Raw genomic sequence first — 12,606 nt, forward strand, 5'->3', positions numbered from 1 at the left:
CATTACTAAAACATGGTGACACAGGCCAGGTTGTAGACTGCTTTGACAGGTAGGGGGATACATCATGTTTTGACTGCATACAGGAGTCATGAAAGCCATTGTGTTTGTGGGGTGCTATGGGATGGGGGCAGTGTCGCCTCAAGCACCCTCTAGCGCCGGCCTTGATATGACACCTAACTACAAGATTCCATCTCTGATCAGCCGCTTGTTTAATTTCGCCAGTTTATGGGAAGGACTTTCAATGATTGTGGATATAAAGTGTTAGGCTAGTTTTCCATTAGTTTTTATTTTTATTAATATCCTATGTGATAGGCGTTTTATTTGTTCTGTATTATGTAGTAAAAATATCAAAATATCAAAAATATTATGTAGTAGAAATAGTATTGTTAATAATAGCAGCAGCCTACCCATAAAGAGAATTTAAAAAGCACAGCATAACGTAGAATATTAGGAAACGGGAGCGGGAGGTTATCGATATTAAAGTAATAATTGTGCTACTAATAATTATTATTATTTATCATATCTGCTATTAGCAGTAGAAGTATTGTAGTTTAATAATAAATATTTAGGTAATAATACATATTTAGAATTATAAAGATAATTATTGTTAGCTGTTATTAATAATAATGATCATACGTATGCTATATGTAAATAGTAATGTAATGTAAATGTAAATTTATTTATATGTATATATAAATAAAAAGTAATAAATAATACTAATTTAACTAAAGAATAATAATTATTATTATTGTTATGTTTATTTTACGGTTTAGCTCGTTTTTTTATTGTAAGGGAACTAACAACTAGCGAGAACTCTGTTTCTACTCGGACAAGTTATTGTGGGACACCGTATTCCAGCTGATTAAAGAAGCGCAGACGTGTACATTCATTTAGGAAAAGTGCGCTTATAAAAGCCGTCCCCGATTCAAATCTTTCGCGTAGATCAAACTAGTGCTTTTGAAATGTCCACGGTCGAAGAACTCAAGCTGCGGGTACGTGAATTAGAAAACGAGCTGATAAAATGCAAGCAGAAGCGAAGCGCAGAGGGTCCTGAGAACCAAGCGCAGGCGAGAGCCAAGATCGAGCAGATGAGCGCAGAAGTGGTGGACACCAACCCCTACAGGTACCACACACACACACACACACCAACCCCTACAGGTACCACACACACACACACACCAACCCCTACAGGTACCACACACACACACACCAACCCCTACAGGTACCACACACACACACACCAACCCCTACAGGTACCACACACACACCAACCCCTACAGGTACCACACACACACCAACCCCTACAGGTACCACACACACACACACCAACCCCTACAGGTACCACACACACACACACACCAACCCCTACAGGTACCACACACACACACACACCAACCCCTACAGGTACCACACACACACACCAACCCCTACAGGTACCACACACACACACCAACCCCTACAGGTACCACACACACACACCAACCCCTACAGGTACCACACACACACACACACACACCAACCCCTACAGGTACCACACACACACACACACACACCAACCCCTACAGGTACCACACACACACCAACCCCTACAGGTACCACACACACACACACACACACCAACCCCTACAGGTACCCCACACACACACACACCAACCCCTACAGGTACCCCACACACACACACACCAACCCCTACAGGTACCACACACACCAAGCGATGGCTGGACATTTTACTACATATAAATACACTCACACATCTCCTAAATGTTCTGCTAGTCGCTGACGTGCTATTTATTTTCTTGCAGCCGCCTGATGGCTTTGAAGAGAATGGGTATAGTTGAGAACTATGAGGTACGACACGTGTGCTCCACATAAAGTCTGTCCTCTCCATCTGTGATCCACTGCACTTATGATTACTTTCTGTTCTTGCCGCTCTGTAGAAAATCCGCTCGTTTGCTGTTGCTGTGGTTGGAGTAGGAGGGGTGGGCAGCGTCACTGCGGAAATGCTCACAAGGTGTGGCATCGGTAAGGTAATGCAACTTTACAGTAATATATCCCCTGCCCCCGCTATCTCCACGCCATCTTTATAGTATATAAGTAGGTGCATAGGTTAAACAGCTTCGAACCTGTGTTCTGATGTTTTAAAAGTATAAACGGAGCCATTACTGTTAGTGGAAGTAGTGTTGGAAGCAGAGAATACTGCAGTAGTGCTCTGTGGGAGTGTCTGGATTTGCTTTTTCTGCTGTGTGTGGTTTCTTGCCCTGCAGTTACTTCTGTTTGACTATGACAAAGTGGAGCTGGCCAACATGAACCGTCTCTTTTTCCAGCCGCATCAAGCCGGACTCAGCAAAGTCCAGGCAGCAGAACACACACTCAGGTGGGGAGGACCAGACCATTATGCTCTCGCAATTGAAGCCCTTTCAGGCTCTCACTGTTCGATTGTTCAATGTCTACCCAGTTGTGATCAGAACAGTCGCTTGCATTGCTTGTAGAAACGTAGGTTTGAGTAGTAAACTCGTTGTTTATTGAGCACTTTTCTGTTACTGAAGTCTACTAAGTGCAGAGCTGTAAAGGTTGCATTATAGAGATCAGTACTTTATACAGATCTCCATGATTATTCATATTTGACCTCCAGGAACATCAATCCTGATGTTGTATTTGAGACACACAATTATAACATCACCACTGTGGACAACTTCTCACATTTCATGGACCGCATCAGGTGGGTGTCTGCATGCACTGTCCATACGGTGGCTAATAACATGGGTAGTTCAAGGCAATTTCTACTCTACATGCTATACTCCTTAATTTGCCTCAAGGAAACGTTCTTAAGGGATCAATAAAGTACAAATCTAATCTAATGTTATTTACGGTATGATAAATTAGGTACTTAAATTTGTACTTTGCGCGTGTGTTTTCAGTAATGGTGGACTTGAGGAAGGGAAGCCCATCGACCTGGTTTTGAGTTGTGTGGATAATTTCGAGGCTCGAATGGCTATTAACACAGTGCGTATTTGGTCACTACACTGAGCATTGCTTTACCAGACTGTGTGGGGTCTGCTTCCATTACAGAATACACACAAGCGGCCAAGTGCATTTTCTTCAAGATTATAATTCACAGGGATATTTCAACCTGGTCCTTTCTCATGCAGTCCAATGATCACGTTTCATTGTGTGTCGGTAAACCGCAAATTCAAGTTCATTCTTTGTTAAGGCTTGTAACGAGTTGGGTCAGATCTGGATGGAGTCTGGAGTCAGTGAGAACGCCGTGTCTGGACACATACAACTCATCAGTCCAGGGGAGACTGCTTGTTTTGCGGTATGGACACACAATAGTAGAACTTCCCCAGTCCTGGTCTTCCACTAACCACCACCCCGTCCTCCTGGGTTTGTGTGTGTGGTTCAGACTTTGAATTAAACGTTGTTTTCTAGAAAGCGGTCTTGGCCAGTAGTGGCTGGCTGAAACTAAACATCTGTAGCTCTGTCTTATTAAGTTGTAGAATATTTCATGAAATATTGATGATTGTGGAATAGACGTGACTTTCATTTGACGGGCCTCATATCTGGTGTTGGTCCGGCAGTGCGCGCCTCCCCTGGTAGTGGCCGCCAACATCGACGAGAGAACCCTGAAGAAGGACGGAGTCTGTGCCGCCAGTCTTCCCACCACCATGGGCGTCGTCGCTGGGATCCTGGTGCAGAACGTCCTCAAGTACGACATTCACACGCCACACGCGACTCGCAGCTCTGTTCTCACTTCCCAGTTCTCACCGCTGCGTGACATTTAAACCTGAACAGACTTCACGTCGATGTAAAACGGGATCTCGTCGGTCGTTTTCTAAAAGCCCACCGTGTTGCAGGTATCTGCTGGGCTTCGGGACGGTGAGCTACTACTTGGGCTACAACGCCATGCAGGACTTCTTCCCTACCATGGCGATGAAGGCCAACCCGCAGTGCAGCGACGCACACTGCAGGAGGCAACAGCAGGAGTACCAGGTCCGCCCCCTCCGCTGTCCTTTGGCGTGACCGTCTCAAACGTGGTGTCGCCAAAAGCACAGTTGCGAGTGGAAACTCCATCGCTATATTTAAGCACAAATGTTCCCTCTTCGAAACGCAAAAGGTTAAAGGACAAGTGCCTCATATTGAAGTGCCTCCTCGCTAATGGTGCTGACATTTCTGTTCAAACAGAAAAAAGCAGCAGAGAACCCAAAACAGGAAGTAGTGGAGGTGGAGGAGGAAGTGGTGCATGAAGATAATGAGTGGGGTAGGTGAAGCAACATTTTCTTAAATGGGATCTGGACCTTTTGTGGTTGCGGTGGTTGGTAGGATGAGCTTTTGAGACTTTCTCACAATTCTCAGTAATTAAGGAGCTTTTTGGCAAACAGGTTTTGGCCTGGTTACTGGGCAGTAAACCCTAAACTCTGTCTTCAGTCTTTGGCTTCAGCCAAACAGTATCATATAGATAAAAAAGAAGATATTGCATTTTTATTTTAATCTTGCCTTAGGAAATATAGTATAGCACACAACAGATCGTGTACAAACAAATCTCACCTGCCCTGTTCTAGGCATCGAGCTGGTCGCAGAGGTCACGGAGGAAGAACTCCAAGCTGCTTCAGGACCAAAGCCCGATTTACCCGAGGGCATAACTCTGGCCTACACCCTCCCTCAGGAGAAGGTACAGCAAGCCGGGCCTCGGTGTCCCGGAGGGGTCCGGGCCTTGGTGATTTACACGGTGTGATTCTTACCATTTTCATTTGGGCAGGACGGAGACGGTTCGGGGGAGACGGTGGAGGAGACGGAGCAGAGTCTGGAGGAGTTGATGGCTCAAATGAGGAAGATGTAGTCAAACATCTCAAGATGTTACATATGGGAAAAGAGCTCTCATTCCCGTAAGATTCTCAGACTAGGTCCACACATTGCATACAGCTATATTCTTCACAACAGGGACCTTGCAGCTGCAAGAGAACACACTGACATGATTACTGATTGATTTGCTCATCCATGATGAATTAGCTAGGGTCCATGTACCTTTTGGAGTGGTATTCCAGATGTACATTTAACAATGTTTTATTGAGACGTTTCATTGTTTCACCCTGTTAATTCATAGGAATGTATACATGTACATGTACTCATAAAGGAAATTGAATATGAAAATCACATGTATGGGTTCTTTATCGTTACTGATACATAAGCTTGAAATTTTAGAAATGTCATTAGCTTAAAAATATCAACGCTCTTGTTTGAGAGATTTAACATTCATGGTTTTTTGGTATATTGTAGTATTTTGTGATGTCAATTTCATAAAAGCCGTTACCGAGATGATGGCTCCCAAACCATCATGCAACTCCGTGAGGTAGCCGGTCCTCTCCAGTGATGACGTGGGACGAGCCGGTGTGTCCCCTTCCCGAAGAGTCCCCCACATGTTCACATCCACAATACTGGCCACAAGTACTAGATAACATGGTTTATTTGTTCTTTCATCACATTCATAGTACAATATGTAAATACGGTGTACATTTTTGTATAAAATGTGCAATAACATGCTTATATAAAGATTATATAAAAATTGTAGTATTAACAGCCATATAAACCTCATTTTCCAGCTTGTATACAAATAAAATGGATAAAATAAGTGTAAACAGCTGTATCATGACTGCACAAAAGATTTCACATTAAGACTGCAGATGTGGCTCATTAAATGGGGGGGGGGGGGGGGGGGGGGTTTGATGCATTGAAGGCAGGAGGAGCCGCACACAATACCCCCAGGTGCAGTTTTTAAACCCCTGAAACAGGAAGGTAGTGGTGGTGGTATTCAAAGTGCACTTGGTAGCAATCACTGTGGTGGTCATGCAAATAAACACTATTTCTCAGACAACTACAACTGTACATAAATCTTCGTTATTTGGCATGTTTTTAAGTCTGAACCTTGTAAGCAGACCCTAGTGATGTCATATACAGAAGAATTATAAACATTTGCAGGTTTGATTGAATACAAGACAAAAATGCAGAATACTGTTACTTTCCATTTTCCTCAAATACTTTCTCAAGTTACATGCTCCACAAGACCATATGCTGGTGTAAAATAGTGAACAGAATTTTGCCGCCACCCATTTAAGGTCCTGAAATGGAAATGTGGTTAAAGTTCTCCTGAAGCAGCACTACACACTGAACATCCTGGAGCTCATGCTGCAAATATTTTTCCATTTGGTAAAAAATGTAGAGCAGCGTTGCTGGGAACATCTGACCAGAGCTTCATGAGCGCGTCTAGGGGCTCCTGAAGGAGAAGAACCCGTCGCTGCAGGAACCTGTCGCTCATGTTAATGTGTCGCTGGCAAAAACAACAAAATAATAAACTACCAAAAACCCAATGTGGAATATAAGGTAAAAATCTAACTTCTGAGCATTAGTGTAATTATACACATAAGACAATAATTATAAATGGCAGAACAAACCATAATTGCCTTCAGTCCATCATACAGGTATCTGGATCTGGTAGGTGATTTCAAACACTGAAATAACCACATGTACCAAACGTGTGTTTGGTTCCCATCTGGCGTTCGCCGTGAACACGCATCACACACTTACATAGCAGATTACTGTGGAAGCCACAACATCAAAAGCGTCTGGATTAATGGTTTTCCAAAATTAGTACACACATTTCTTCATCGTATTTCTTCTTCAAGTACCTGGTCATCTGACTCTCCCCACAGCCCTCTTCACATTTACGGCCATGAGGCAGTGGTGGAGGCTGTACTGTAGTGCTAAGGTAGATATGTACTCACTTTAGGTTCTGATCTAGTGAGACAAGGCTAATACAACACCTTAAAAATACTGTTAATAAATACTATCACATGCTACTGCCTACAGCAGGAAATCAGACTCAAATTGTCTTGTTATACTCCCTAATGCAATTAAGTCTGTGCTTAATTTCAGAGGGTGTAGCCACCAATCAGCATTGGGCTGGACCAACGCAGGTATTGGGGTCATCTATTGTTGTGCGGTAGGAAGGCGGGGCTTCTGACGCTGAAGGTGTCGCCGCTGGACGAGTGACGGGAGGGGGCGTTCCCACACACCAGGGACGGCTCCGCCTCCTTGATCTCCATGGCGCGTTTGTAGAGCTCGGCGGCTTTCTCAAAGTCTCCTTCCTCGTAACTTGATGAGGGCGTAACACAACGAGACAGAACACAGGGAAGACGAAAAGGAGTGAGTTCTTGACCCTCAGTGTGAGAGTGGTGCACGTTTTAGTGAATTTTCCGAGCGTACCTGAGCACTGCCAGGTTTTTGAGAGTCTCCCCCACGCGCGGGTGCTGGCGGCCGAGGCTGTCCTCGTACACCTTGAGCGCGCGCTCGTACAACGGCAGCGCGTCACCGTGTTTCTTCTGCGTTGCGCAACACACACACACGCGCCACAGAGTAGACATTTCTAAGGTTTGAGGCCATTTGGTTCGTGAACAGAAGTGCCATAAATGGAAATTCAGGTGGGTTTCCTCAGTGCGTGACTGCAGGAAATATCAGACAAAACTCCCTTCTGTTGTGGGCAGTCAGTCAAAACAAAAGCATTTTCTCAAGGATTTCTATGAAATATAAATATAAAATGCAAATATGTGAACAAAACTGTGTCAGGCACTAAAGCGTAACTCCTGGCTACATTATTTCATGTCAGTAGTGAGGCAGAGGCGTGTGTGTGGGGTGTGGTGTTGGGTGTGGTGTGGTGTTACCAGCTGACAGTACAGCACGGCTAGGTTAACCAGAGCTGTAGCCACACACGGGTGTTTGGGACCAAAGCTCTTCTCACGGATCTCTAGAGCCAGTTCATACAGAGGCACCGCCTTCTCCAGCTTACCCTACACACACACACACACACACACAAACCGCACGCACACATGCACGCAGGCACACACATGAACGCACACACACGTACACACACAGATACACACGCGCACACAACAATTGTTTGCTACACATTGGTATACCAAAGCTAAAAAAAGGCCATCTGTTCTTTGTTTCAAACTAAAGTCTAGTTTTGTTTTAAAGAAGTGCGATGTTATGAGGATCCTCGAAATCTTTATATCAGAAACCAAACCAGCACCCGCACACCTACACGCATGAAGGCTCGTTTGTACCAAAGGATTTATAACATGACAGAAAACTGCCCCCTGCTGGAGGTTTGCAGGAGTACAACGTGTTAAAAAACAGAATCAATATGATGCACCATGTAAGCAATTATAGAACATTAAAGTTAACATTATATAACATTAAAATATTTGTATTCATCTCTCCAAACCAAAGTCCCTTCGCCAAAGTCCTTTCCTCTCCTTAATAAATTTGACCTTTGGTAGAAAAGACCCCACACACAAACACATACCCATGCCACTTCCTTATTCCTGTCAGTACCCACAATAACCACTAGGGTGAGCTGTGGCTCCCTCACCCTGCGCTTGTAGAGCATAGCCAGGTGTTTGAGCGTGTAGGCCAGCGATGGGTGGTCGGGGGCCAGGGCGTGCTTGCGGACGTGCAGGGCGCGCTCGTACAGACGCTCCGCCTCCTCGTACTCCGCCCTCTCGCTGTGCAGCGCCGCCAGGTTGTTGAGACTCTGCGCGCACTCCGGGTGGGCGGGGCCCAGAACGCGCTGACGCATCTCCAGAGAGCGCGTCAGGAACACCTGCGCCGCGCTGCACACACACACACACGCGTGCCATGTTACACACACACACACAGGCCTGTAGCTGCACCAGGCGTATTTCATAATTTTTTGTCAGTAATAAGTCGTTAATGTATCGTTAATGTGTCGCCAATATGTCGTTAGCACGTGCGCTAATGTGTCATTAGCACGTGCACTCAAAAAACCTCTCAGCATAAACAACAAGTCTCCATATCTCTACATGACCGGCCACACTGGACAGTCCCATTAGAGAACTACACAAAGTTTCTGTAACATGGAGAGACCTCCACCCGCTGTGCCTCAGGAACCCCGTCTAAAGGCGTGTGCAGCCTCCCTGCGTGTGACAAGGTGAATCGTTTAAAGTGTGAAACGTGGGCCGTTTCTGCGGCTCACTGGGCTGCTTGGTCACGTGTGCCTGTGTTCTGGGTGAACACGCCGACAAGACTGTCCTGCGAGTGTGTGGGGGGAGCAGGACTGAAGGGCAGTCCCGCAGGGCAGAGAGCAGGACTGACTCTAGGTTGTTTTGGAGGTAGTACAGGACTCCCAGCTCGTTCAGGGTCTTGGCACAATCGGCGGAGTCTTTGCCGAGGGTCAATTCCTCCAGCTGCAGCGCCCGCCGACGCAGGAGAGTGAAGCCGTACTACACACACACACACACACCAGAGCAATAAGGTTGAGTGTGAACAGATCCAATGTGCCAACCCTTAAGGGACTGAACATCTGGAGTTCTCCCACTCACCATGTGTCCTCGTTGACGAGCTATCTTCTGCTTCATCTTCACGGACCTCTTACGCAGCTTCTCGGCCTGCTCGTACCTACCGAGAAGAAGAAAGAAAGCCACTGTAACGGAGCGGCCTTTAGGACCCTGGGGAGCGGCGTGGGTGGGCGGGTGGGGGAGGGGGCCGCACTTGTTCTGTTTCTGGTAGAGGAGCGTGAGGGCGTCGAGCTCGCGGGCCACGCTGCTGTGTTCGCCGCCGTAGGCGTTCTCGCTGATCTCCAGCGCCTGCTTGTAGAGCTGCTCCGCGTTGCCAAACTTCCTCCACAGCACGTACACGCCGGCCAGCTGGTGGAGGGAGCGGGCCACGCTGGGGTGGTCGGGGTCCAGGGCCGTCTCTCGGATCTCCAGGGAGCGCTGCAGGGGCCCGACTGCCTGTCGGGGGGCGAGCGGAGGTGCGTGAGAGGCAGCAGGACCCCGCGAACCTGCGGGACGCGAGTGGCGGTGCGCGGGACGTTAGAGGCGGCAGACTTTACCTGGCTGAGCAGACCCAGGTCCTTGAGGAAGCGGCCCAACATCTCGTACAGGCTGGCCAGGTGGCTCAGGCTCTCCTCGCTCTCGCACGTCCGCTCAAAGTCCTTCAAGGCGTCGAAATATTCCGTCGCCATGGACGTCTTGTCCTTCCCCACGAACTGCCAGTAGGCGAGTAGCTCCGAGAAACGGCCCCTGTGAGTGCACACGCAGCCTGTAAGCGCACGCGAGGCGTCACACATAATCTCCCTGGTCACATGACCTGCACAAACTTCCTCTAGTGTGTGTGACGGGTGTATGTGTGACGGGTGAATGTGTGATGGGTGTATGACAGGTGGGTGTATGTGTGATGGGTGTATGTGTGATGGGAGTATGTGTGACGGGTGGGTGTATGTGTGACGGGTGTATGACAGGTGGGTGTATGTGTGATGGGTGTATGTGTGATGGGAGTATGTGTGACGGGTGGGTGTATGTGTGACGGGTGTATGACAGGTGGGTGTATGTGTGATGGGTGTGTGACGGGTGGGTGTATGTATGACAGGTGGGTGTATGTGTGATGGGTGTATGACGGGTGGGTGTATGTGTGATGGGTGGGTGTATGACGGGTGGGTGTATGTATGACGGGTGTATGATGGGTGGGTGTATGTATGACGGGTGTATGATGGGTGGGTGTATGTATGACGGGTGTATGATGGGTGGGTGTATGTATGACGGGTGGGTGTATGTGTGATGGGTGTGTGACGGGTGGGTGTATGTATGACGGGTGTATGATGGGTGGGTGTATGACGGGTGTGACTTCACCTCTTGTAAAGGTTCTGTGAGACAGACAGGTTGAGCAGACTGAGCTGTAGTTTACTCCTGTCTTCCTGCTGTTGCAGTAACCATGGCAACTCATCAGCGACACGCCATGTCACTCTATTCTCACTGTGATCACACACACACACACAGTTGCACTGGTAGCTGTATATAATCAATGCACACAGGTGTTAGAAGCGCTGTGTGTGTGTGTGTGGGCTGGATGAACCTGAGCTGCTGGCTGAAGTATCCAGTGAGTCTCTGAGTGTAAACGACACAGAACCTGCTGACCTGGAGCAGCTGGAGGACAGACTCACACGCCTGACACACACACACACACACACACACACACACACACACTTAGGTTCAAAAAGACAAGTATGCACAACCACCACACCACACCCCCACCCCACCTACACACCTACACCCACCTACACACCCACCCCCACCTACACACACACACACTCATTTTAGGTGCTCAGACTATAAAAAGATCCCAATGCCCATTAAGGTTTATTTCTGCTGCTGATATGAAACTGAATGAATGTCCAAAATTACTCAAAGAGGAACAAAATAAAACACCCACCAACCACCATTATAAAAAAACCACACACACACACACACCGCATCACTCGAAAGGTCATGAAGCAGCAATGAAAACAGGCTGGCACTGCTCTCACACTCACACACACACACACACACACACACACACACACTTTACCTGTTGGTGGCGGAAGCGTATGAGTCCGCAGGACGTCGAGACGATAAGCAGGCTGCGCAGAGAGCAGAGCAGAGAGGAGAGGGCGGGGAAACTCAGCTCAGGGAACATATCCAGCGCTTCTGATTCGCTCACACCGTTATGACTGACGCATATCAGGCCCAGTAACTACGGGGAACCAAAGCAGTAATGGAAGACAGAAAAACGACCTTGAAGAACCATGAATGCTACATCACACGTTCCTAATACTTATGGGACGGGGGAAGGAGAGAGCTCACCTCTCTCATGACGTGCCTTTCTCTGTCGGTATTAAGTGCGTCTAGCACCACCTTCAGGCAGAGTCTGTACAGCGCCACTGTGTCCTGGCAAGCGGCCACACTCTGCAGGGTCCTCTCTAGCGACCAGGACGATCTGGAGCTGAGAGACACGACCGGGTCAAGACGGGACAACTCGGAGTCCTGCTCTCGTTTTCGTTTCTAACCACACGAGGTCTCTGTGCAGAAACGTGTGTAAACTCACTAGGTCAGGAGTCTGGCCATCACAGAGATGTAGAGGGCATTGTGGGACGTCGTGCGACACTGCCTCTCCAGTTTCTTTTCCTGCAATAGAGGTCAGGGGTCGGAGTTCTCACAGCCAGCTCGAAGCGAACCGCAGAAGTAGATGTGAAAGCACACCGCCAACTCACACTCTTGCACGCACCTGGTCTTTTGTGAGTTTGGTGTCGGTGTTGACACACTCGGTGTGGACGATGGTTTTCACTTCTCTGGGGCTGAGGGGCTCCAGGTGTAATGTGGGCCACAGCCTAAAGAAAAGACAAATGAAACAAAACCTCCTCCCAACGCATTTGCAGTTTCTCCCTCCCACTCATGGCCTTTGTACTTCAGGATATGAATTCACAGGATAGTGTGTGTGTGTGTGTGTGTGTGTGTGTGTGTGTGTGTGTGTGTGTGTGTGTATAAATACCTCCATGCCTGCGGGCATGTCTCCACGTTGACGGACACCAGCACTCTGACGTTAGGAGGTAGTGGGTCAATCAACCACTTCATATGTCGCTCAGCATTCTGGGATATACATGATTAAAAAAAGAGAAGATCAATAGCGTTCGTCACAGCAAACGTAAAAGAACGACGAAGCGTGACGAATGGCGTGGCTCTACCTGGATCTGGTCGATGGAGTCGATGACGATGACGA

General features: G+C 47.7%; 2 protein-coding genes across 8 annotated transcripts in view; one reads left to right on the forward strand and one right to left on the reverse strand.

Annotated features, from left to right (window-relative positions):
- Window positions 1-817: 817 nt before the first annotated feature.
- Window positions 818-5,685, forward strand: uba5 (ubiquitin-like modifier activating enzyme 5). Of its 4 annotated transcripts, none has more exons than XM_076970225.1 (13): window positions 818-1,123; window positions 1,803-1,848; window positions 1,938-2,027; window positions 2,265-2,374; window positions 2,633-2,719; window positions 2,919-3,003; window positions 3,212-3,316; window positions 3,579-3,706; window positions 3,855-3,990; window positions 4,183-4,258; window positions 4,560-4,669; window positions 4,757-4,883; window positions 5,275-5,685. In XM_076970225.1, the coding sequence occupies exons 1-12, from the start codon at window positions 963-965 to the stop codon at window positions 4,835-4,837; spliced, it is 1,215 nt and encodes a 404-aa protein (XP_076826340.1). In that variant the 5' UTR covers window positions 818-962; the 3' UTR covers window positions 4,838-4,883; window positions 5,275-5,685. The 4 variants fall into 4 exon arrangements, with proteins under 4 accessions (XP_076826340.1, XP_076826341.1, XP_076826339.1 ...); XM_076970226.1 differs by having other exon boundaries at window positions 5,302-5,685; XM_076970224.1 differs by lacking the exon at window positions 5,275-5,685 and having other exon boundaries at window positions 4,757-5,151.
- Window positions 5,686-5,870: 185 nt separating this feature from the next.
- The window catches only part of nphp3 (nephronophthisis 3), an 11,479-nt gene continuing 4,743 nt past the window's right edge, over window positions 5,871-12,606 (reverse strand). For 2 of the 4 annotated variants that reach the window (XM_076970222.1, XM_076970223.1), the window contains 16 exons: window positions 12,572-12,606; window positions 12,379-12,476; window positions 12,115-12,217; window positions 11,935-12,014; window positions 11,694-11,832; window positions 11,419-11,583; window positions 10,927-11,018; window positions 10,704-10,826; window positions 9,908-10,097; window positions 9,565-9,806; window positions 9,396-9,471; window positions 9,169-9,296; window positions 8,426-8,666; window positions 7,713-7,838; window positions 7,258-7,373; window positions 5,871-7,146 (listed from right to left, as the gene is read on the reverse strand). The exon at window positions 12,572-12,606 is cut by the window's right edge and continues 109 nt beyond it. In XM_076970222.1, the coding sequence (XP_076826337.1) occupies window positions 6,978-7,146; window positions 7,258-7,373; window positions 7,713-7,838; window positions 8,426-8,666; window positions 9,169-9,296; window positions 9,396-9,471; window positions 9,565-9,806; window positions 9,908-10,097; window positions 10,704-10,826; window positions 10,927-11,018; window positions 11,419-11,583; window positions 11,694-11,832; window positions 11,935-12,014; window positions 12,115-12,217; window positions 12,379-12,476; window positions 12,572-12,606 (2,123 nt within the window). In that variant the 3' untranslated portion in view covers window positions 5,871-6,977. The remainder of the gene's footprint in view (window positions 7,147-7,257; window positions 7,374-7,712; window positions 7,839-8,425; window positions 8,667-9,168; window positions 9,297-9,395; window positions 9,472-9,564; window positions 9,807-9,907; window positions 10,098-10,703; window positions 10,827-10,926; window positions 11,019-11,418; window positions 11,584-11,693; window positions 11,833-11,934; window positions 12,015-12,114; window positions 12,218-12,378; window positions 12,477-12,571) is intronic. The other 2 variants (XR_013120505.1, XR_013120504.1) reach the window with 2 other exon arrangements.

Source organism: Brachyhypopomus gauderio, chromosome 13 (genome assembly GCF_052324685.1).
Source record: "Brachyhypopomus gauderio isolate BG-103 chromosome 13, BGAUD_0.2, whole genome shotgun sequence".
NCBI lineage: Eukaryota > Metazoa > Chordata > Actinopteri > Gymnotiformes > Hypopomidae > Brachyhypopomus > Brachyhypopomus gauderio.

Excerpts from the sequence above, each read along its gene's own strand:
- uba5 (XM_076970225.1), top strand. The coding sequence starts at position 963 with ATGTCCACGGTCGAAGAACTCAAGCTGCGGGTACGTGAATTAGAAAAC. Across the intron at positions 1,124-1,802 it reads GTGGACACCAACCCCTACAG|CCGCCTGATGGCTTTGAAGA; the intron begins GTACCACACACA and ends ATTTTCTTGCAG. Across the intron at positions 3,317-3,578 it reads GGGAGACTGCTTGTTTTGCG|TGCGCGCCTCCCCTGGTAGT; the intron begins GTATGGACACAC and ends TTGGTCCGGCAG.